The following is a 17,729-nucleotide window of genomic DNA, read 5'->3' as shown; positions in this document are numbered from 1 at the left end:
GTTAATCAATCATTTACTGAGGCGGTTACACAAACACCTCAGTTAATGCCGATTAACAGAGGCGGTTGGGTTACAGAAAATGCATCAATTAATGATCATTTACAGAGGCGTTCGCGTTATGATGATCGCCTCTGTTAATGCGCATTTACAGAGGCGTTCTGTTTATGATGACCGCCTCTGTTAATGTTTTCACAAATAAAAAAAACATTATTTCATTTGTGATTTGAATCAGAAAGAAATACAGAATTTGAATTTTAAACACATACAAAAATCAAATCAGTAGACATGCGTACAAAGGATGAAAACATCCATTCATATGAAATAATAACACAGTTCATATTACATCCATTCATATGAATATCCACGATCGATGCATGCATGCCACAAAGTTCATATTACATTCACAGAGTTCATAGTTCACTCATAACACAAGTTTACAAAAATCAAAAGAGATCCGGTAACTTGTAGTCTTTCATTTTGAGCTCGGTTCTCCAGTTGCATAGACTCTTGTACTTCGGCTCCGTTGCGAGCTCGCTCTCGTGATTAAAGACTTTCTCGTCAACAGAACAACATTCGTCGGTAACAAACTTACAAATGTCAGATATTGTATATTTGATGATTGTCTTGTCCACCTTTTGCCTTCTCCAATATCCCGTAGATTTTTTGAGTTGTCGCCAGCTGCGGCTGTACTCTCCGCAACGTCTGAGGTAGTCACAAGCATAGTATCCACACAGAACTGACCCTTCAGGTTGCTTGGCGCACTGCATGCATGTAACACATAGTCATTAGTACACTTATATCAAACACGATAAAGTACCACATACGATTCTTCATACATACCGGGAATTGTCGCCTAATGCGCAATTTTGTGCCATACTTCTGCTTCTTTTTCTCGGACCTCCGATCATAGGATTCGGGGTCCTCCACGTATTTCCTATAAGCGCTGTATACAAACCAATGGTGTTAGCAACAATTTTGATATGTACATTGAGTGCATAAAAGAAAGTGCATAAAAGAATTTGTCGTCACTTACTATCGCAGACAGTATTCGAAATCCTTGTACCCCTCTTTGTTCGTTTCGCGCAAGGAGTCGAATATGACAGCCTTTCCATCCTGAGGATAGATCATGAATACAATCCAGTGGCCCATGACACCCATGCTATACAAATGAAACAAGATGGATCTCAAATCTTGAAACAAGTAAACAGAACCCAATAGCTATTGCAAGTATCGTTTGAATATTAACAGAGGCGTTTCCACAGGGGGCGCCCCTGACACCATTAACAGAGGCGTTCGGCCAGTATAAACGCCTCAGAGGCTATTTTTAAGTGCCTTGCAAAATCTAGAATTGTAGTAGTGTGGGTGCACAAGGTGCGATTATACATTGCTGCAGGCGATGTTTGCTTAAACCATCACTGTAAGCATATCTCTAGATAACAATTTGGGTCACAATTAAGTCCATTAACTGTACGTGCCACGCTTCCATCTAGAAAAATCGCTTCCATCTAGAGAAAGATTCTGTCCATGCAAAAGAGGATAGAGATGATGATGTCACCCACATGCATGCATATTCGTTACTAAAAAAGTTATAAGTTTTAAATCGAGTATCAAAATTAAATTTGGGTTGCACCATTATCTTTCTTGTAACAAGATTTTTAAAACAAGATCACACTTGCCTACGTTTGCACGATATTTAAAAAAAATATTTTTTAATACTCAATAATGAATTTTGGCTACTGGAAACAAATATTTTAACAACACAAACAACTGATTATTTCATATGAACAGAAAGGTTAAACATAACGAACAAATAATAATGTACAACGACCAAAATATTACACATCCGAACATTTGATTGTATTGGATAATAATGAAAGATGGTTATCACGAACAAATAAGTTAACATCACGGACCGATTGAATCTACAAAGCGAACAAATAATTTCGTGTTGCAAACACATTAGTTATACAATGATAAATAGTTTTACATCAGATCAAATGCATCTATATTGTAAAAATAACATTTTATAAGCATAATTTTCATTGTGGATACATAGTTTGTATAGCAGATAATCCAATCAAATATATATTTTATAGTATCAATCGTAGAATGATGAAAAGAAGTAGAAAAAAGTTTCAAAAAGATAAAAAAGAATTAAGATACAAATAAAAAGGAAAACAAGTGAAAATAAAAGGTGAAAGGAAAAATACTTTGTATACGCATGCATACAATAAAAAATATGAAAAGAAAAAGAAAATAATGAAGGAAAGAAATAAAAGAATAGGAAAAGAAAAAAGAAGAAAAAACTACTCCAATATGACCCAATCATCGCCTGCATGCATGCACATGCAAAAGAGTAAGAAAATAAAAACATTGTGTACAGGGGTGTATTGTCGTCCCGTTAACTGGAACAAAAATCATGCGGCTGATAGTGCTACCGCATTCACAGATGCAAATCTTCAACATGCACAACGTGATGTATAGCTATTGCGCCGCACTCACTCGGAGACTTCAGGCGATGAAATTTTTTTTTGTCACACTCGTGATGTATAGCTATCCTGGTGTGCACATGCTAAAGTTGGGACCCTCTGCATATAGAAGCGGTTTTTTCTTTTTTATATTTAAAAAAAATTAAAATTTCAAAAATATATGTCGGTTTTGGAAAATTTCAAAAATATACCCCGGTCGCCCTATGGGGGGGCGACAGGGCTCAAATGTAATTTTTTTTCTTCAAATTTGCAACGAAGTCCCTGGAGAAAAAAAAGAGGGGGGCCTGTCGCCCGTTGGGGGGGCGACAGGGTCCTGTGTGGCCACCAAAGCCTATTGAATTTCATAAAATTCCTCCAGCGTCCGAAGATTTATTGTGATATATTTGCAGAAGGATTTGGAAATCGAGTTCGAATTATTATGAAATTTACGGAAGGTGTCGGATGTCAATTTCGGTGGGCGATGCGGCCTCTAAAGGATGACACTAGAGAAACTACTTTTCATGTGATTTCGAACTATAAATTTTTTTGTCAGCGCGGATGTCTGGTAGATGCAGATTTCACAAACCTATAATGATTAGAAACTAAAAACGAGATCTCGAAGCAATTCGGACGATTTCGATTATCATTTATTTGTACTTATTAGTTACTTCTACCAATAGAGCTTAGAAGTTCGAAGTAATAATTTCTTGGTTGATTTTATCCTTAACCATTTCTTTTTTTTTTGACACGAGAAACTCAACATGAATCCACTAATTGTTGCTGCTTCCGTTATTGCTTAAACCCTGGCCACCATTCGCCGCCATTCCCTTTGTCATTTGAGACTAAAAATTCAGAAAAAAAGAGAGGGGTGACGAGAAGTAATAATGTGAACCACCAAATTTTACATCATAATACAACGATAATGAAACACACATCACACATGCAGTGGCATGTCAGAACCCGTTGCAAACTACGGTAAACAGATTCCGGACTAACCTAACATGCCTTAGGTAATTTAAAAAAACAGAATAAACACAATGATGCAGCATGTCACTAGCACTAGGGTAGTCCTAGTAGCCGTACCCCCACGTAGCAAACTGTGTTGAGCCTTCTCCGCAGTATCCACCCATTGCAGGTGGTGCAGGCGGTGGTGCCGGAGGCGTATGGCCCTTCTTCTTGTGACAAGGGCAGTTGCAGTAAGGAATAGTGCATGGTTCATCCTGTGAACCGGCTGCATTGCTGGTATCATCAACTTCGTCATCTTTGTTAGCCTCGCTCACTTCCTCATAATGGTTCACCTTACATTCCAGATCAAAGATCTTTATCTGGAGGTACTCGATGAACTCCTGAACAGAATCAATTGGTGCAGGATATACCCACCTAGTAAAACCACAGTTTTCTGGAGCATCGGAAGACTGCAAAACAAATTCCAGGTAAGGTGTCTCCTTGAAGATAAAGAAATGAAACAACCAAGTATTACACATGTGTGTGGACATTTAAAGAAACGCCGACCGCCATCCATCCCGTCGGTGCACATCTGCACTAAGTAGTCCTCACCATGTCTGCATTTTGGCCACGGTTCTCTACGGTTATCGTATTGTCGAAGAGGAGTTTCATTGGTAAATTCACTCTTGTGCTGTGGCGGAAACTCAAACACTGGTTCCGGAAAGGAATCAGGTCCAAGATGCCTCACCCATATTATGGGGTCTCCCTTTCTTCCCCCTTTTCCTTTCCCAAAACCATAGTAATTCTTCCCGCTAGACCCACCTCCAGACATTGTGTATACAATAAGCTTTGGTGTTTGAGTGGTGCTGGGAGTTCACAAACTGGTGAGTATTTATAGGCACACAAAGGTCTGATAACCGGAGTGTGGAGTGTAAATGAACATGAAAAGGCTATAATATTCGCACGCTCCACAGCGCTCACTCGTACCACTTTAAACACGGACACGACCTCTCGTTGCTCTTGATTTGTACCCTCGCACGCTCAACACCGCTCACTCCTCCCACTTTAAACAACGACACGACGTCTCACTGCTCATGACTTCAGCACTTGCACGCTCTACAACGCTCACTCGTGATTATTGCACTGCCCCGACATATCCCATCGCCCGGAACACTGCAGGGCACCGGCCTAATCGTCATAATTTCACTACTCGATGCATCTCTGTGCATGCAGACTCACAGCACTGCATTACTGCCGCTCGGTCGATCGCGCCTAGATGCCGCCTTCCCCACTACACGCCACAGACCTTCGCTGTAGAATGACAGGTCCGTCGTCCTCGCCAGAGAGAATGCTTTGAAGGTGAGCTGGTGTGGTTGCCGTGTTGTCACATCTTTTTGAAATGTTGAAAGAGCACTGCTATTAGGTTGTCGTCTTTTGTCACGTATGTTTAGGCAAACAATGCGACATTTGGGAAACCTGTGATCGCCGTGCTGAGCTTTTTAGCAGCAGACCCTGATGTATTTCTTAGTTCTTAATTCTTATTGTTATATTAATGTGTGTTTTTTAGTATTCTAGTGACATGAAAAGCTCCGAAAATATTAAGGAAAAGTTCAAAGATTTCATAGACTCCCGGCTACAACTGCAAATTAATGGTAAAGGCTACAACACACAGAGTTAAGCTCTTAACTTAAAACATAAACAACTAATTGCAGTGGCATGTGCACGCGACAAGATAATTTCTTGTTGCATCTAAACCTACCATGCCTTATGGAATGTAAAATGCCGGGATTACATGGTACTACTCTACTGAGTGCACCTAGGATATTTGCCCTTCCTAATTGCTTCGGGCCCGGCTTCCTTCGCACGGCGTGCCCTCTCTCGCTTTCTATCCCTGTCAGCTTCACGTTCGGCCGCCGCCTTACGATCCACCTCCTCCATCCTCTTGCGGATCTCTTCTTGCTCTTTGTTGCACTTCTCCTCTTGCTGCTCCTCGTGCTTCATTCGGCGCCAACGTTCTGCAGCCCATCTTGCTTTTTGTTCCACAATGTCCTTTGCCTGCTGCGACTGCACGGTGTCGAACCACTGCATAAAATCACAAAGAGGAGGAGGAGACGTTGTCCAACACAAGTTAGAATCATAATTCAATGTTAGGTCATATAAAAAAATAGCGTATGTTATCCTGCTACCTTGGCCCGGTCTTTGCCATATCGCTTAGGTGGATCATATTCGTAGTTCTCACACATAAAGAACCTCATGCCGTAGTCATCTCCTAAAACCTCAGATTGCATGAACTTGCATAACGAACCGCAGAAGCACATTGGCACATTAATTCCTTTGGGTACGGTGGCTTTACACTTGCTCCATGGAATGTAGGTTGATCCTGACGAAGACATTGGCGCTATAGTGTGGTGCGCCAAATAACAAACCATAATTTAAGCAATGCACATATCGTATACCAAATCGATGCGTGAAAATATAGGTACTGTTATAATTCTATTGTCTTATACTGCAATATCAATAAGGTACTATCATAATTCTATTCTAATGTATAATTATTTTATTTGAAAAAGTCTGTAATAGTACTCAAATTGTAATACTAAACCAGTGTTCTAAAGCACCAAATCTAATTCAGCTAATCTGCTAATTAAATTAAATTGTTATACAATATCAACGAATTTATACGAAAGTTACCGGTAGATCACAAGTGCGGAATTCGGCAGAGCTTCGCCGCTTCCCTTCTTCTCACCCCTCTCTTTTTTCTGGATTTTTTTTGATTTTTTGAGGTCAAATGAGAGGAGGGAATGAGGGGGCCTTATATGGGAGGCTGACCCGGTCGCCCGTGGGGGGGGGGGGGGGGGGGGGGCGACAGGCCCCCCTGGCGGGCCCACTGGCCTGTCGCCCCAGGGGTGGGCGACAGGGGCCTGTCGCCCCCCCAACGGGCGACAGGCCCCCCTCTTTTTTTTTTCTCCAAGGACTTCGTTGCAAATTTGAAGAAAAAAAATACATTTGAGCCCTGTCGCCCCCATAGGGCGACCGGGGTATATTTTTGAAATTTTCCAAAACCGACATATATTTTTGAAATTTTAATTTCTTTTAAATATAAAAAAGAAAAAACCGCCATATAGAAAGTCATCCGACCCAGTTATAATACTTCACGAGCCGGGCTCGAAATGGTAGGATTTCGCTTCGCGGACACACGTGAATGTTGCCTTTTTTTTTCATTTTTATATTTTAAAAAATAAAATCTCAAAAATATATGGGCGTTCCAATAAATTTCAAAAATAGGCCCCTGTCGCCCATGGGGAGGGCGACATGCCTTTTTTGTAAAAAAAATATTTGCAAATCGGTCCTCGGTCAGCGCGGCGCAGGGCTCGGCAGGGGGGGGTCGCCCCCAACAGGCGACAGGGGGCCTGTCCCCCCCTCGGGCGACAGGGCCTCGGTCCGCGCGGCGTGGGGGCTCGGCGGCGGCGGGGGCCGGTCGCCCCACCCCCCAACGGGCGAGGGGGGGCTGTCGCCTTCTTCGGGCGACATGGTCCCCCCTCTATATAAGCCCCCCACCCCCATTCCCTCCTCATTTGAGTCCAAAAATTCCACCAAAAATTCAGAAAAAAAGAGGGGTGAGGAGAAGGGAAGCGGCGAAGCCCTGCCGGATTGCACACTTGTGATATGCAGGTAATTATATTTAACTTATGTATTTTTCCATTGATATTGTAGAGTAATTAAATTTAATTAGTGCTATAGTAGAACCAATTTAAGTAGGATCCTAAGGATACACGTTTATTATTAGTTTAGGAAATTAAGACTACGCGTTTATTATTACAATTGCAGTACTATTAGAGATGTGTTTATAAATTAATTACGATTTAGAATAGAATTTCGCATATGCATTATAGAATTTGAGTGTCATCACGTAGTTATGAATACTTAAATGTTGTAGTTGAAATCCATACTTAGTTTTTACGGATTATTGAATAAGATAGTGAAGTAAAGAGTATAACTCGATAAGTATTCTGTGATATACAGATATGTCGAGCAAGATGCAGTTTCAAGTATTTTTTGGTGACTACAATATTTTGTATGGGCCAAATGGAGTAGACATTTCTGTCTTTAAGTGCACATCCAGCGTCATAGATAAACCTCTGGAGAGGAGTTTTGGTTCCATATATAAGTGGCTGCAGCGTGGGTTCCGTGTTGATCCGGAAACACATGTGATGACCGTCCATTCTCTTGTTAATTGGGAAGTAGAAAGTGATTTATGGGAATTGATGATGATACACAACACTGATGACTGGCAGAAGTACATGCAAGCAGCTCTAGAGCGTGGGTGGTCTCTGGCCATTCTTGTTCAAACTCGGGAGAAGACACAAAATGAAATCCGACATGGTGCAGATCAAGCAACTCCGAGTATTCGAAGAGAGACCAACTATGTTGAGCAAGATGAGTCAGAAGAGATAGAGAACCAAAACATCGAACCACAGAGCCTTGCTGATGTGGGAGAGAGGATACATAGCATCGTGGACGAGATGGAGGCAGAAGACCAAGCCGCAATGGAGATGGAAGAATATGAGGGCTCATCTGATGACGAGTAGTACTCATTGCCAAAAGAGTGGAAGGAGCATGGTTTTGGCAATCATGTCGTAGAAGACGTACGAAATCAGGAGTGGGAGTACAGAGGGAACGATTATCGACAATTTTGTTTATTGCAGGTTACGTGAGTCCGGTCTACTGACTCTGGGCCATCTTGTCGAGGGTGGGCTTGTTCAGCTCAACCGATCCCTCCTGACGGCGCTCGTTGACAGATGGAGGTCGGAGACACACACGTTCCACCCTCCCATGTGGGGAGATGACTCCTACGCTGCAGGACGTGACCTACCTCCTCGGCCTCCCTATCGTTGGGGAGGCTGTAGGTCCGCGTGTGGCGGCGGCTTCGTGGAAGGATGACCTGGAGGAAATGGGGGTAGGGGACTTATATAGAGAGGGGGACCGTGGAGGTGTGAGTGGTGACCGTGATCGCCGAGACGTGCCCGAGTGCCAAGTCGTCGCGCCGCCCCACGGCGCGCTACGTGCTGCGTGCCCTGGAGAGCCCGCTGCGCGTGGTGCGCCAGGGCTCGTCCCGGTCCAGCTCCGCGCGGCAGCAGCTGCGGAGCTAGTACGTCGTCCCGGAGCTCGCGGCAGTCCGTATTCCAGGAGAACAACCGAACAACAACCACCTGGTGCAGAGCCAGGACGCCGTTGTTGTGTAGTGTAGCGGGAGCGGGACATTCCTCTCGGTTCTTGATTCTTTTACAAGAAGGGCGGCATTCTTGATTCTGTCTGATGCGTTCATCCGTGTTCCCACATGACAAATGGAAAATTGTGCATAAAGAGCATGCTTTGAATACTTTGAGTGAATTTTGAGCTTTGTTTTCAGTATGTCTTCCTATAGATTTTTAATAAAACGAAGAAAAAAACAAATACAGTTGGGCCGCAGAACGCGCACAGATGGCTGCCATCGCGAGAAAAAAAAATAAATGTAACCTGTAACACTAATGTAGATGGGCCTTGTAACACAGATGGCGGCCCAGTATAGCCCAAAAGTTGGCTCACAACATAGAGGCCGCCCACGGGGGAGAAGCGCAGCAGCGGCGGCGGCGGAGGCATGGCGGCGCGAAACCTCCTGAGGCGTGCGGTGGGCGGCCACCGCTTCCCTGTCCCCGTCGCCACAGGCGCCCTTGTTGGTTCTGCAAGCCGGAGCATCGGCGCCGCCGCTCAGGTCTGTCCATTCCCCTCCTCCAAACCCCTACCGCTCGGCTTCCTGTGCTAACGCGAATCAAGCAAGCCCTGCCAGCCTCCCCCGCCGTCGCTCTTCTCCACTGGGTTCCCATCTCCTCCCTTCACCGCCCCAGAACCCCTCACGCCGGCGCTACTGCGGCGGGGGGTCTCCGCGGCATCGGTACTCCCGATCCGCCTCACTCCTTTTCCCGAAATATTTTGCTCCCTTCTTTCTGAGACCCGAAACCTACCGAATTTTGGAGTAATTTGGTTTGTACTCTGTAGTGATGTAATGTGACGATTTAAAATTAATTGGGTTTGTAGTGATGCAGTGGCATTAGTTTAGTCCCGAGAATCGGCGATTGCCATTGTTTGTTCATGGATGTGCCCACCTAGGCTAGGCTGATGGAACAAATGGAATTCGATTGTTTTGTTGCAACAAATCAGAAGCTGAGATGGTGAAATGAACATTGTTAACAACTGGACATGAACAGGTTGCCCACTTATACCAAGTAATTACTAGTACTGTTTTCTTAGGCTCCTTTTTTTTTTTGTTTTGTCGGCATGATTTTACTGTACTCTGCTAGCTGAATGTGTGTGAAGGGGAAATTAATATGGTGTTTGGTTTGTAGAATGTGTTAGTCCATCATCTACTTGTTCCCCACTTATTTGTTTTGGTTTGTGGAATGGAATAGGTTGATGCATCATCACCTCATTCCTCACAAGTCAATAATTAATACTAGTATGAGGAATGGAGTCATTCCACCAAATTTGAGGAATGAATCCATGATACATCACCTCATCTAGGATAGAATGGTTCCTCAAACCAAACACCCTATAAATGTAGTTATCCTGAGTAGTTTGATTCTATCTGGTTCTGAGCTTGAACACCAGGCTGCATTGCACCCTCGCTGTTGCAACTAGCAGAGAGGCATGGTTATCTGGTCCTAGTTGAACACTTCCCAAAGGTCGAAGGGTGAAGCTGAGATTTTAAAAATCTGCTGCCAGTTAGGGTTGACAAATTAAGCGCACGGTTTTATTTATCCATCTCATTATCTACCATAACTACATTCATTTTGTAAATACTTGCCCGTGCATCCTTATTTATGGAAAATGCAGTATTGCCATATGTATAGGTGACTCAGGGTGCTGGAGAATTAATGCTTGATCCTTTCGTGCATCTCTTTGAAACAAGTTTATAGTACACATGATTACAGGTTTCTGAAAGCCTCAGATGGATCAAATCAGACAGCCTACATCTCTCAGTTAGCACAAACCCAGTTTTATGCGTGGCTGGTTGAATGAGGAACACCAAATGGCCTCACAAACACACCAATTTAGAATAGAGTCTTCTTGCATTGCAAATATCACTAATTGAACAATGGTAAAACAACGTCTTTCACTGCACACTTATTAACTGTATGAACCCCTGGGGAGGAGCGCCCCAATGATCTAGCCAACCTTTTCATAATCCAATCATATCAGATTGGAAACACATATTGAGATTGAGATGTATGCTTGCTCCAAACAGCTCAGATTGGACAAATCTGCATTTTCCTATTTCCTTTTGGTTCTAGCACCATACATATAATTCAATTTTTTTTCATTAGTTTTTTTTCTGCTCATATAAGGTGGAACTGCTTTCTCTGAACTAATTACAGAGTTTGCACACAGGGCCTTCGTCATTACGCAGCCCCATCCAGTGTGGAGGAAGCAGTGGGAAACTTGGAATTGCATGCACCCAAGGCAAACCGTCGGTCAAATATCCCAAAGAAAAATGGAACAGCCATGATTCTTCCACTCCATTTCCATTACGAAGATGTGCTACGTCAGGATCTGTTGCTCAAACAGAATCATGCCAATATCATGCAAGTTCCAGGGTTGTTTGAGATCAAACTAGCACCAAAAGCAGGCTCCGATCTCAAGATCCCAATTGGAAAAATGGCTATGGAAGTTTTGAGTGGTCAGAGATTCAAAGAGGCAAAAAGTGATCCTTTTGCTAAAGCAAGAAAGTCGTCTCGAACCAATCCATTTATCGGGGCTGACAAGGACAGTAGCACTGCCTTTGCACAACCAACTGTTCTCCGAGGACATGCAATGTACAACTTCTTAGTGAGGATGTTAACAGTGATGCCCATGTTAGATTCTCGGGCTGAAATTCGGGAAAACACTATAAAATTCTTCATGGAAACAGAGTTCTGCGAGTTCTCTCCGGAATTGGAAGACCATTTCGAGATCTTTGAGCACATCCGAGGTTTCAATGTGACTATCGCTACTTCAGCCGATACAAAGGATGAGACCTCACTACTGTGGAGTGGCTTCACGCTAAATGATGAGGGAGAGACTAAGTAAAGTAATACTGCTGATCTTTGTTTTTGCTTTATCTCCCTGATATTGTACTTGCTGCCCTGCTTGAACTGAACCTTCAGTTGACTGTCTGGCAGGGGATGAGGGCTGTTGATGCTGTCAAAATGATATTGGAGTTCGGGAGGTTCATGCTCATGGTGAGCAATGCAGCATCCTTCTGTTTTGTAGACTGAAAATGAGATTACATGACTGTTTTTTTCGTAGCGATGTGTGGAGCTCATGTTTGATCACTACATCTAGTACTATATATGAACACAATAATCTAGGCTCTAATAAGCATCGTTTTGATTATTTCTGTGGTTCCTGCTGTAGTAACATGGAATGCTCGTTTCTCTTTGCCAAAACCATTGCAAAAGAGGGCAACAAATCCGGAGCCGGAGCCTTCGTTGTCGACGCCGGCATGGCGGAAGGAAGGATCTTCATCTGGAGCGCCGGACGTGTTGCTCGATCAAAAACAAAAAAAAAACCAAAAAATAGTTTGTTATTTTTTAACAGGACAGATTTATTATTACCACTAGGTTCGTGCCCGTGCGTTGCTACGGGCTGCAAAAAAAATTCATAATGCATTACAAATAGCACTCATATAGTGCAAAAAGATTCCAATCCGAATACTAACAATCTAGAATGCTTGATTCAAAGACGTAGTTCCCGAATTGCTCAGCATGGTTCCTTTATAAAATACTAACGTGTCTCATTGCGCAGCATGGTTTATTTACTAATCAATGAGCATTAATTATTTTGATGTTTATATGTCCGTGCAAACTTAGTTTAATGGCAACACCAGTAGTTTTGTTAGGTACATAAACCGATCGACATAACTGCAGATAAGAGAATCTAGGATTGGGTCCAAATCTCACATTCAAAAACATTGTGTCCAACAAAATATTCATATTATACATCAGTTTAGATCTAACTAATTTGGACTTGTGAGTATGAGCATAGCATATTGCCCACCCTACAAGCGACCAAATAATACATGCTCTCCAAATTTGCGTTGCAACATGTCCTAGCCAATGTCAACTTCAAAACTATTAGAACATACATTCCAAGTTCAATGCAGCAGGGTTTTACACATCATTTTTTTTTTACAATTAGAATCAGTAAAAAGACCAAATTTGTCGTGACTCACTGAAATCATCAGACAGTACAGCAACTACAATCTCTTATCACCATGACATGAACCAGACAACTAACTACAACTTTAATTTTTTACTCCCCAAAAATAGCATGACTAAAAGTATCTATTGCCAGAAATCATAAAAGTTCATTAATGTCATCATACCTAGCAACAAAATTTGAGCGGCCTTCAACTGCTAGCTCCGAGAGCTCAATACCTCAGCAATCAAAGGTAACTACTCTGGTGAAACATATTAGATATATAATCACACCAGGCCCCCAACAATTCACAACCACAATGTTTTCAAATGACATTGGATATGAAACATGGTAATATTAATCATGCACCGATGAGGCAATTACCATTCACAAACATGCAGTGCACTACTGCAGTTTATACTTTATAGGTTGGATTGAAAAGTGTGCTTAAATTACAAAGTTATCTCATAGCTCCAAATGCTCGGTACCTAAACAAGCAATGCGAAAAGCTGACTGCTCAGGTGAAACAGATTAGATGTTTTTTTCACATCAAGCCCCACCACGTGGTCCACGAAGGCATAAAGGATGTACATAAATTCCAGAGCACAAAAAGTTATACATTCCACACTAACCTGATGCAAAGCTCGTCTGGACAGAGCTGGTGGTAATTTGAGTTTGCTCCATGCATGCCACATTGATACACATGTCGTCTGACAGAGGATGCTCAACTACAGCTCCTGCCGGCGCAATGAACATGAAGGAACAATAAGTGATATTTATAAAAAGATGGTAAATCCAGTGAAGTGCACATAAAACATATCCACATGTCGTGTTTTATTTGTTGGATGTGTCTGCTTTCTTCCTCTTATAAGCCTCATGCCTTTTCTTGTTCCGTTCATTTCTCTGGTCGTTAGTCATGGAGGCGTTCCGAATTTTCTCCCTCTGCATTTTCAATTCTATAGAGCCTACATTTTGAGAGTCTGCGAAACATAGCAAGCTTGCAGTAAGAACATGCAAATGTTAGGTGCATCAACTTTAGTGTAACCTGATGATTCAGGGAGAAACCTAAGGCATTGCTGTTTGAAACATCGCCTAGAGGTGCCCTAAATTGCTTCCTGCCAGCAGGCTGCATGTTCTGACGCAAACCAAAAACTTATAAGATGGACCAGCATCGATGAAAGGGGCAATGAGAACGGCAGCAGCCACATACCTTGATCCGAGACAAACAGCCTTTAGAAACCGATGAGATGGCAATGGCGGGTGATCAGGATGGCAGGGGATGGCGAGACAAACAGCCTTTAGAAACCAATGAGATGGCAGCAATGGGTGAGATGGCAACAGCCTTTTCATGAGAATTATTTATTGTAACTAAAGTTTTTTTTAAATGATATCAAAGTAATTCAATGTCAGCTAAAAAGATACGGGAAACAGTGTTATTCCAAAGAATCATCGCACTCACTATGAACCAGCAAATTGTCGCAAAATGCAGGTAGATCGGTTATATGTAGACTCTTTTAATTCAAAAATTAAATCACTAACTTGAACAAAGGTTCATTCTAGGTGGATGCATAGTTATTGAGACAGCTAAGATGATCAGCAGACCTTGACCAACAAGATGAATGAGAGACAACCTATTCAGCATGTCTGTTAGTGCAGAAAATCAAGCAAGTCCAATTATGTCAACATCATAATATTAAAGAGTGTTGAAGAGGACGTTCACATTGTGCAATCTTGGTTATTTCTTTCTAAAATCGTGACGACCCAAAACATTACAATTTCCTCAATTGATTCCTATTTTTTAGCCGTAAACTAATTGAAAAGGTGGCTGTGTGTGGTTATCAAGTAGAAGCCTGAACTGCGCATATAGGTGAAGGAAATTTTAAGTTATAAATCATGATAGGTAGTAGAATTCAACAATATTAGATGTTCCTTAACATATCACATTCAATAAAGGAATCTTAAAAAATTTATTTTTCCATAAAGCATTCTGACAGATAAGCCACAAGATAGCAGAAGTAATAATAAAATTAGGAACTAAAACTCATTTATTGCTAAGCCCACTGTTTTAAGTGAACTACCCCCATACACATCTATTATCTCTGAAGAGATGGCTGTTTTAAATGAGTCTATTTTAGCACAAGACCACTTGCCCAGAAAGCTAATGTCATCAGCTATGCAGCATATGGAAGAATATAACCTATATCAACAGTTAAAATCCCACCCTAGCTGTATAGCTCCTTTTGTTTTTGCATCAAACGACTGGTATAGCAGTGTATACTAACCAACAGATAATAGAGCACCTGGTTCTCGAAAGCAGGAGAGCAAGCAATGAAAAAGTGTTTTTTTTTAGAACTGAATTTATTAGATCCGTCAAGTCCTAAATCTAGCAGGCAATGTCATGAAAAGGACAGAGTGATACACAAGCTGCTGAACTTGGTGGAAAACACGTTGCAGAATGGCAGAAATTCTGAAATTTTATCCGGTGTCAGTTCTGCTGTTTTGTGCTTGGATAATTTTTTTAGGAAACTTACTCTTTTGTCCAATTCCACTGAAGACAATTTTGATGAGAGATGTTTATTGGAAGATATGAAGACATCTAACGATGCCTCTACATCAGACACTCGTATAAGCCACGAAGAGATGGAACTAAATTCTTTAAATAATGAGTTATAGATCAATGCTCGCAACAATCTTGTGTTGGTTGAGCAGCAGCGAGATGAAGCTATGGAGAAGACACATCACTAATGCTCGAAATTGAGACCTTACATGCTCAAATAGAAAAATTGCGAGAGAGTGATGCTGCGCAGGTGCAAAAGTATCACTCGCTCATTCGTGAGATACAATGTGTGGGTAAGCAGCGGCCAAGGAAACAATCTACCTGCAAAACTCGGCTTGAAACGCGGCGACCTTTGGTGTAGGTGGATGGCGGCAGGGCCTCCTTGCTCGAGATAGAGGTGTGCCCGTCCTCTACAGGACTACAAGCCGCGGCCACCGCTGGGGACCTGCTTCCTCGCGCGGGCGGACGGAGACCCCCTCGCGGCGGCGAACAGGGGCACCCCTCACGGTGGAGGGCGGCGACGGCGGCGGACGGGTGAACATCGTTGGCGCTGGTAGACGGCTGCAGGGGCTCCTTCCTTAGGTTGGAGGTGTGCCCGTCCTCTTGCTCGACGTTGTCGCCAATCGCCATTGAGGATCCGCCAGGACCCCTTGCGGAGGCAAATGGGGAACCTCGCGGCGGCGGGACGGTGGGATGGTGGCGTGATGGGGCGGGGACGGCTGGACGGCGCGGAGTACTGGGGCGGTGCTACGGCGGCGGCGCGGTGGGAAGGCGCCGTGGGATGGTTGGGGATTGCGAGGGCGGCGGTGTTGCGGGACGACTGGGAATTCGCGAGTGTTGCGGACAACCGCTGAATCGACGAACCCGTCGATCGGATGGATGCCGATCGCTCTCGGGTGGATCGCGTTGTTTGCGGACTACCGCTCGCAGCGACGAAACGTCAATCGGATGGCTGCTGTTCGCGAGAGGCAGACTGACGAAAGGGGAGGCGCGAGGCAGACCGACGGACGAGTCGAGATATTTCGATTTCCTGGAGGCGATCCAGGCGCCGGCAAAAGACTTGCGTGGCATCCCCTCCACTTCTTTCGCTTGGGTCGCCTCCTCTGCCCCCACAAATCTTTCCGTCTGCTTCTCCTGCCATGTCGCCGCCGCCGCCATCTATCGTTACCGCTGCCGTCTGCATCGCCGGTGCCATCTGTCGCAATGGCAAGTGCGCGGCCACCGTCCGAGGATGATATGCTTTACATGATATGGACCTGATTGTTTCGCGTCTATGCCTTCAGGTGCTCTACCTTGACAGTATAGACCTTGGGCTTCTGAACATGCCTCACAATTTTCCCTAGGTCGCAGTGTTTCACTTCTGATCGTCTGAAGGCCATGGTCTCAGCAGACGAGCACGGGTGAAATTTTCTGAGCGGAATGATTGTTCATTTGGTGCTTCATTGGTGAGGTTTTTCACTTTGAGTGTCACCAACTAGCAACCTTTTTTTATAAGGGTAAAGGTATCGTAACCTGCCATAGCAAGTCCAAATATATAATCATGGATGGTACAAAGGAGTTCCTGGAACTTACAAATAGATTATTGGATACTGCAACTAAGTACCAATATCTTACGAACAAGCCCTTAGACTTCATTTCGGGCCTCTTTTGTACATAAATGGGGTCCTTAGCCTTAGGGAATGTAAGGCGCACCCCAACAGTGCACGTAATTGAGATGGGTGAAAACCTTTGTGCTTTGATGATTGGAGTTCTTTTTTCATTAATTTGCAGAAGAATTATTGGCATGGCTGATAAGGTTGACTTTGTTTACTTTATTAAGGTGTTCAAGACATTGGTTTTAATTTGTAGTGTTTGTCAGATTAGCGTGTGCTAATTACTTTATAAGCACACATAATTTGTAGTGTCTACTTTATCTTCCTACGCGCTTGAGTGTCATGAAATGATTCCAGAAAGTCAAATTGGTTTACATTGAGTGATTGGCAGACAATATATTCTAAGCTGGCCGGCAAACCCAACCAAAGGCAGTTAATTAATGACGAACTCCACACACACACACACACACAATAGCTCCAGCAAAAGCATGCAGATATAGGCAACTCCACTCCAAGATACAAAGCACATCGGGACAAAGGAATAGAGTGCATCACTGTAAGTTGAAATCTCGCTTACTACTACTAATAACAATAGAATCAGAAAGCAACTTGCTACACTTACTTCAAGCTTTTGATTTTTGCAACTTGTTCTGTTGTTGAGATTATTTGGCAGTGAGGCAGCTCATGGCTGGGGCAAATTCCACCACAATCGGCTATGATGCTTCACTGCAGCAGTGCTCCTCGAGCATCATCTGCTCTCATGAATCCATGGCAGCCTTCCGCAAGACCATGGGAGGGGCCTTGTGGCGGGTGAACATGCTTGTGCTCGTCAACGCTATCTTGGCTGGAGTCATAGTCAGCATCGGTGCCTATGCCCAGCGCTACCGCCACCAGCCCTTCACGCGGTTCATCTACCTTGGAGCCAGCACCTTGCTCCTGCCGATCACATCGTAC

At 43.4% G+C, this 17,729-nt stretch overlaps 3 protein-coding genes across 15 annotated transcripts; 1 reads left to right on the top strand and 2 right to left on the bottom strand.

Annotated features, from left to right (window-relative positions):
* Positions 1-344: 344 nt before the first annotated feature.
* On the bottom strand, positions 345-1,149 carry LOC120659128. The gene is made up of 3 exons (XM_039937183.1): positions 1,034-1,149; positions 841-943; positions 345-761 (listed from the first exon to the last, which is right to left on the bottom strand). The coding sequence occupies exons 1-3, from the start codon at positions 1,147-1,149 to the stop codon at positions 444-446; spliced, it is 537 nt and encodes a 178-aa protein (XP_039793117.1). The 3' UTR covers positions 345-443.
* A 7,834-nt stretch (positions 1,150-8,983) lies between these two features.
* On the top strand, positions 8,984-11,875 carry LOC120663043 (60S ribosomal protein L5, mitochondrial-like). Of its 10 annotated transcripts, none has more exons than XR_005670273.1 (5): positions 8,984-9,165; positions 9,241-9,345; positions 10,839-11,512; positions 11,609-11,686; positions 11,724-11,875. XR_005670273.1 is itself a non-coding variant. In XM_039942070.1 (4 exons), the coding sequence occupies exons 1-4, from the start codon at positions 9,052-9,054 to the stop codon at positions 11,613-11,615; spliced, it is 900 nt and encodes a 299-aa protein (XP_039798004.1). In that variant the 5' UTR covers positions 8,984-9,051; the 3' UTR covers positions 11,616-11,833. The 10 variants fall into 10 exon arrangements, 6 of the variants coding, with proteins under 6 accessions (XP_039798004.1, XP_039798007.1, XP_039798006.1 ...); XR_005670276.1 differs by having other exon boundaries at positions 11,594-11,686; XR_005670275.1 differs by having other exon boundaries at positions 8,985-9,165; positions 10,839-11,517; positions 11,594-11,686.
* A 169-nt stretch (positions 11,876-12,044) lies between these two features.
* LOC120663044 lies at positions 12,045-16,147 on the bottom strand. Of its 4 annotated transcripts, none has more exons than XR_005670279.1 (5): positions 15,505-16,141; positions 13,837-13,922; positions 13,692-13,761; positions 13,259-13,606; positions 12,045-12,074 (listed from the first exon to the last, which is right to left on the bottom strand). XR_005670279.1 is itself a non-coding variant. In XM_039942077.1 (3 exons), exons 1-3 carry the CDS (start codon positions 15,811-15,813, stop codon positions 13,719-13,721), a joined length of 438 nt encoding a protein of 145 aa, XP_039798011.1. In that variant the 5' UTR covers positions 15,814-16,147; the 3' UTR covers positions 12,967-13,718. The 4 variants fall into 4 exon arrangements, 1 of the variants encoding a protein (XP_039798011.1); XR_005670278.1 differs by lacking the exon at positions 12,045-12,074 and adding an exon at positions 12,351-12,888; XR_005670277.1 differs by lacking the exon at positions 12,045-12,074 and having other exon boundaries at positions 12,967-13,606; positions 15,505-16,138.
* Positions 16,148-17,729: the final 1,582 nt, after the last annotated feature.

Source organism: Panicum virgatum, chromosome 2N (assembly GCF_016808335.1).
Source record: "Panicum virgatum strain AP13 chromosome 2N, P.virgatum_v5, whole genome shotgun sequence".
NCBI classification, from domain to species: Eukaryota; Viridiplantae; Streptophyta; class Magnoliopsida; order Poales; family Poaceae; genus Panicum; species Panicum virgatum.
This window is presented reverse-complemented; position numbering and strand designations above follow the sequence as displayed.

What these genes read in the sequence shown, in the direction of transcription:
- LOC120659128 (XM_039937183.1), bottom strand. Translation starts at nt 1,149, where the DNA reads ATGGGCCACTGGATTGTATTCATGATCTATCCTCAGGATGGAAAGGCT. An exon ending in TTCGAATACTGTCTGCGATA is followed by an intron (nt 944 to 1,033) that starts GTAAGTGACGAC and finishes GTTTGTATACAG; the next exon opens with CGCTTATAGGAAATACGTGG. An exon ending in GCATTAGGCGACAATTCCCG is followed by an intron (nt 762 to 840) that starts GTATGTATGAAG and finishes ACATGCATGCAG; the next exon opens with TGCGCCAAGCAACCTGAAGG.
- LOC120663043 (XM_039942070.1), top strand. Translation starts at nt 9,052, where the DNA reads ATGGCGGCGCGAAACCTCCTGAGGCGTGCGGTGGGCGGCCACCGCTTC. An exon ending in GCATCGGCGCCGCCGCTCAG is followed by an intron (nt 9,166 to 9,240) that starts GTCTGTCCATTC and finishes AAGCCCTGCCAG; the next exon opens with CCTCCCCCGCCGTCGCTCTT. An exon ending in GGGGGGTCTCCGCGGCATCG is followed by an intron (nt 9,346 to 10,838) that starts GTACTCCCGATC and finishes GTTTGCACACAG; the next exon opens with GGCCTTCGTCATTACGCAGC.
- LOC120663044 (XM_039942077.1), bottom strand. Translation starts at nt 15,813, where the DNA reads ATGGCGATTGGCGACAACGTCGAGCAAGAGGACGGGCACACCTCCAAC. An exon ending in TTTCAAGCCGAGTTTTGCAG is followed by an intron (nt 13,923 to 15,504) that starts GTAGATTGTTTC and finishes TGGTTTCTAAAG; the next exon opens with GCTGTTTGTCTCGCCATCCC. An exon ending in GCTGTTTGTCTCGGATCAAG is followed by an intron (nt 13,762 to 13,836) that starts GTATGTGGCTGC and finishes GGTTTGCGTCAG; the next exon opens with AACATGCAGCCTGCTGGCAG.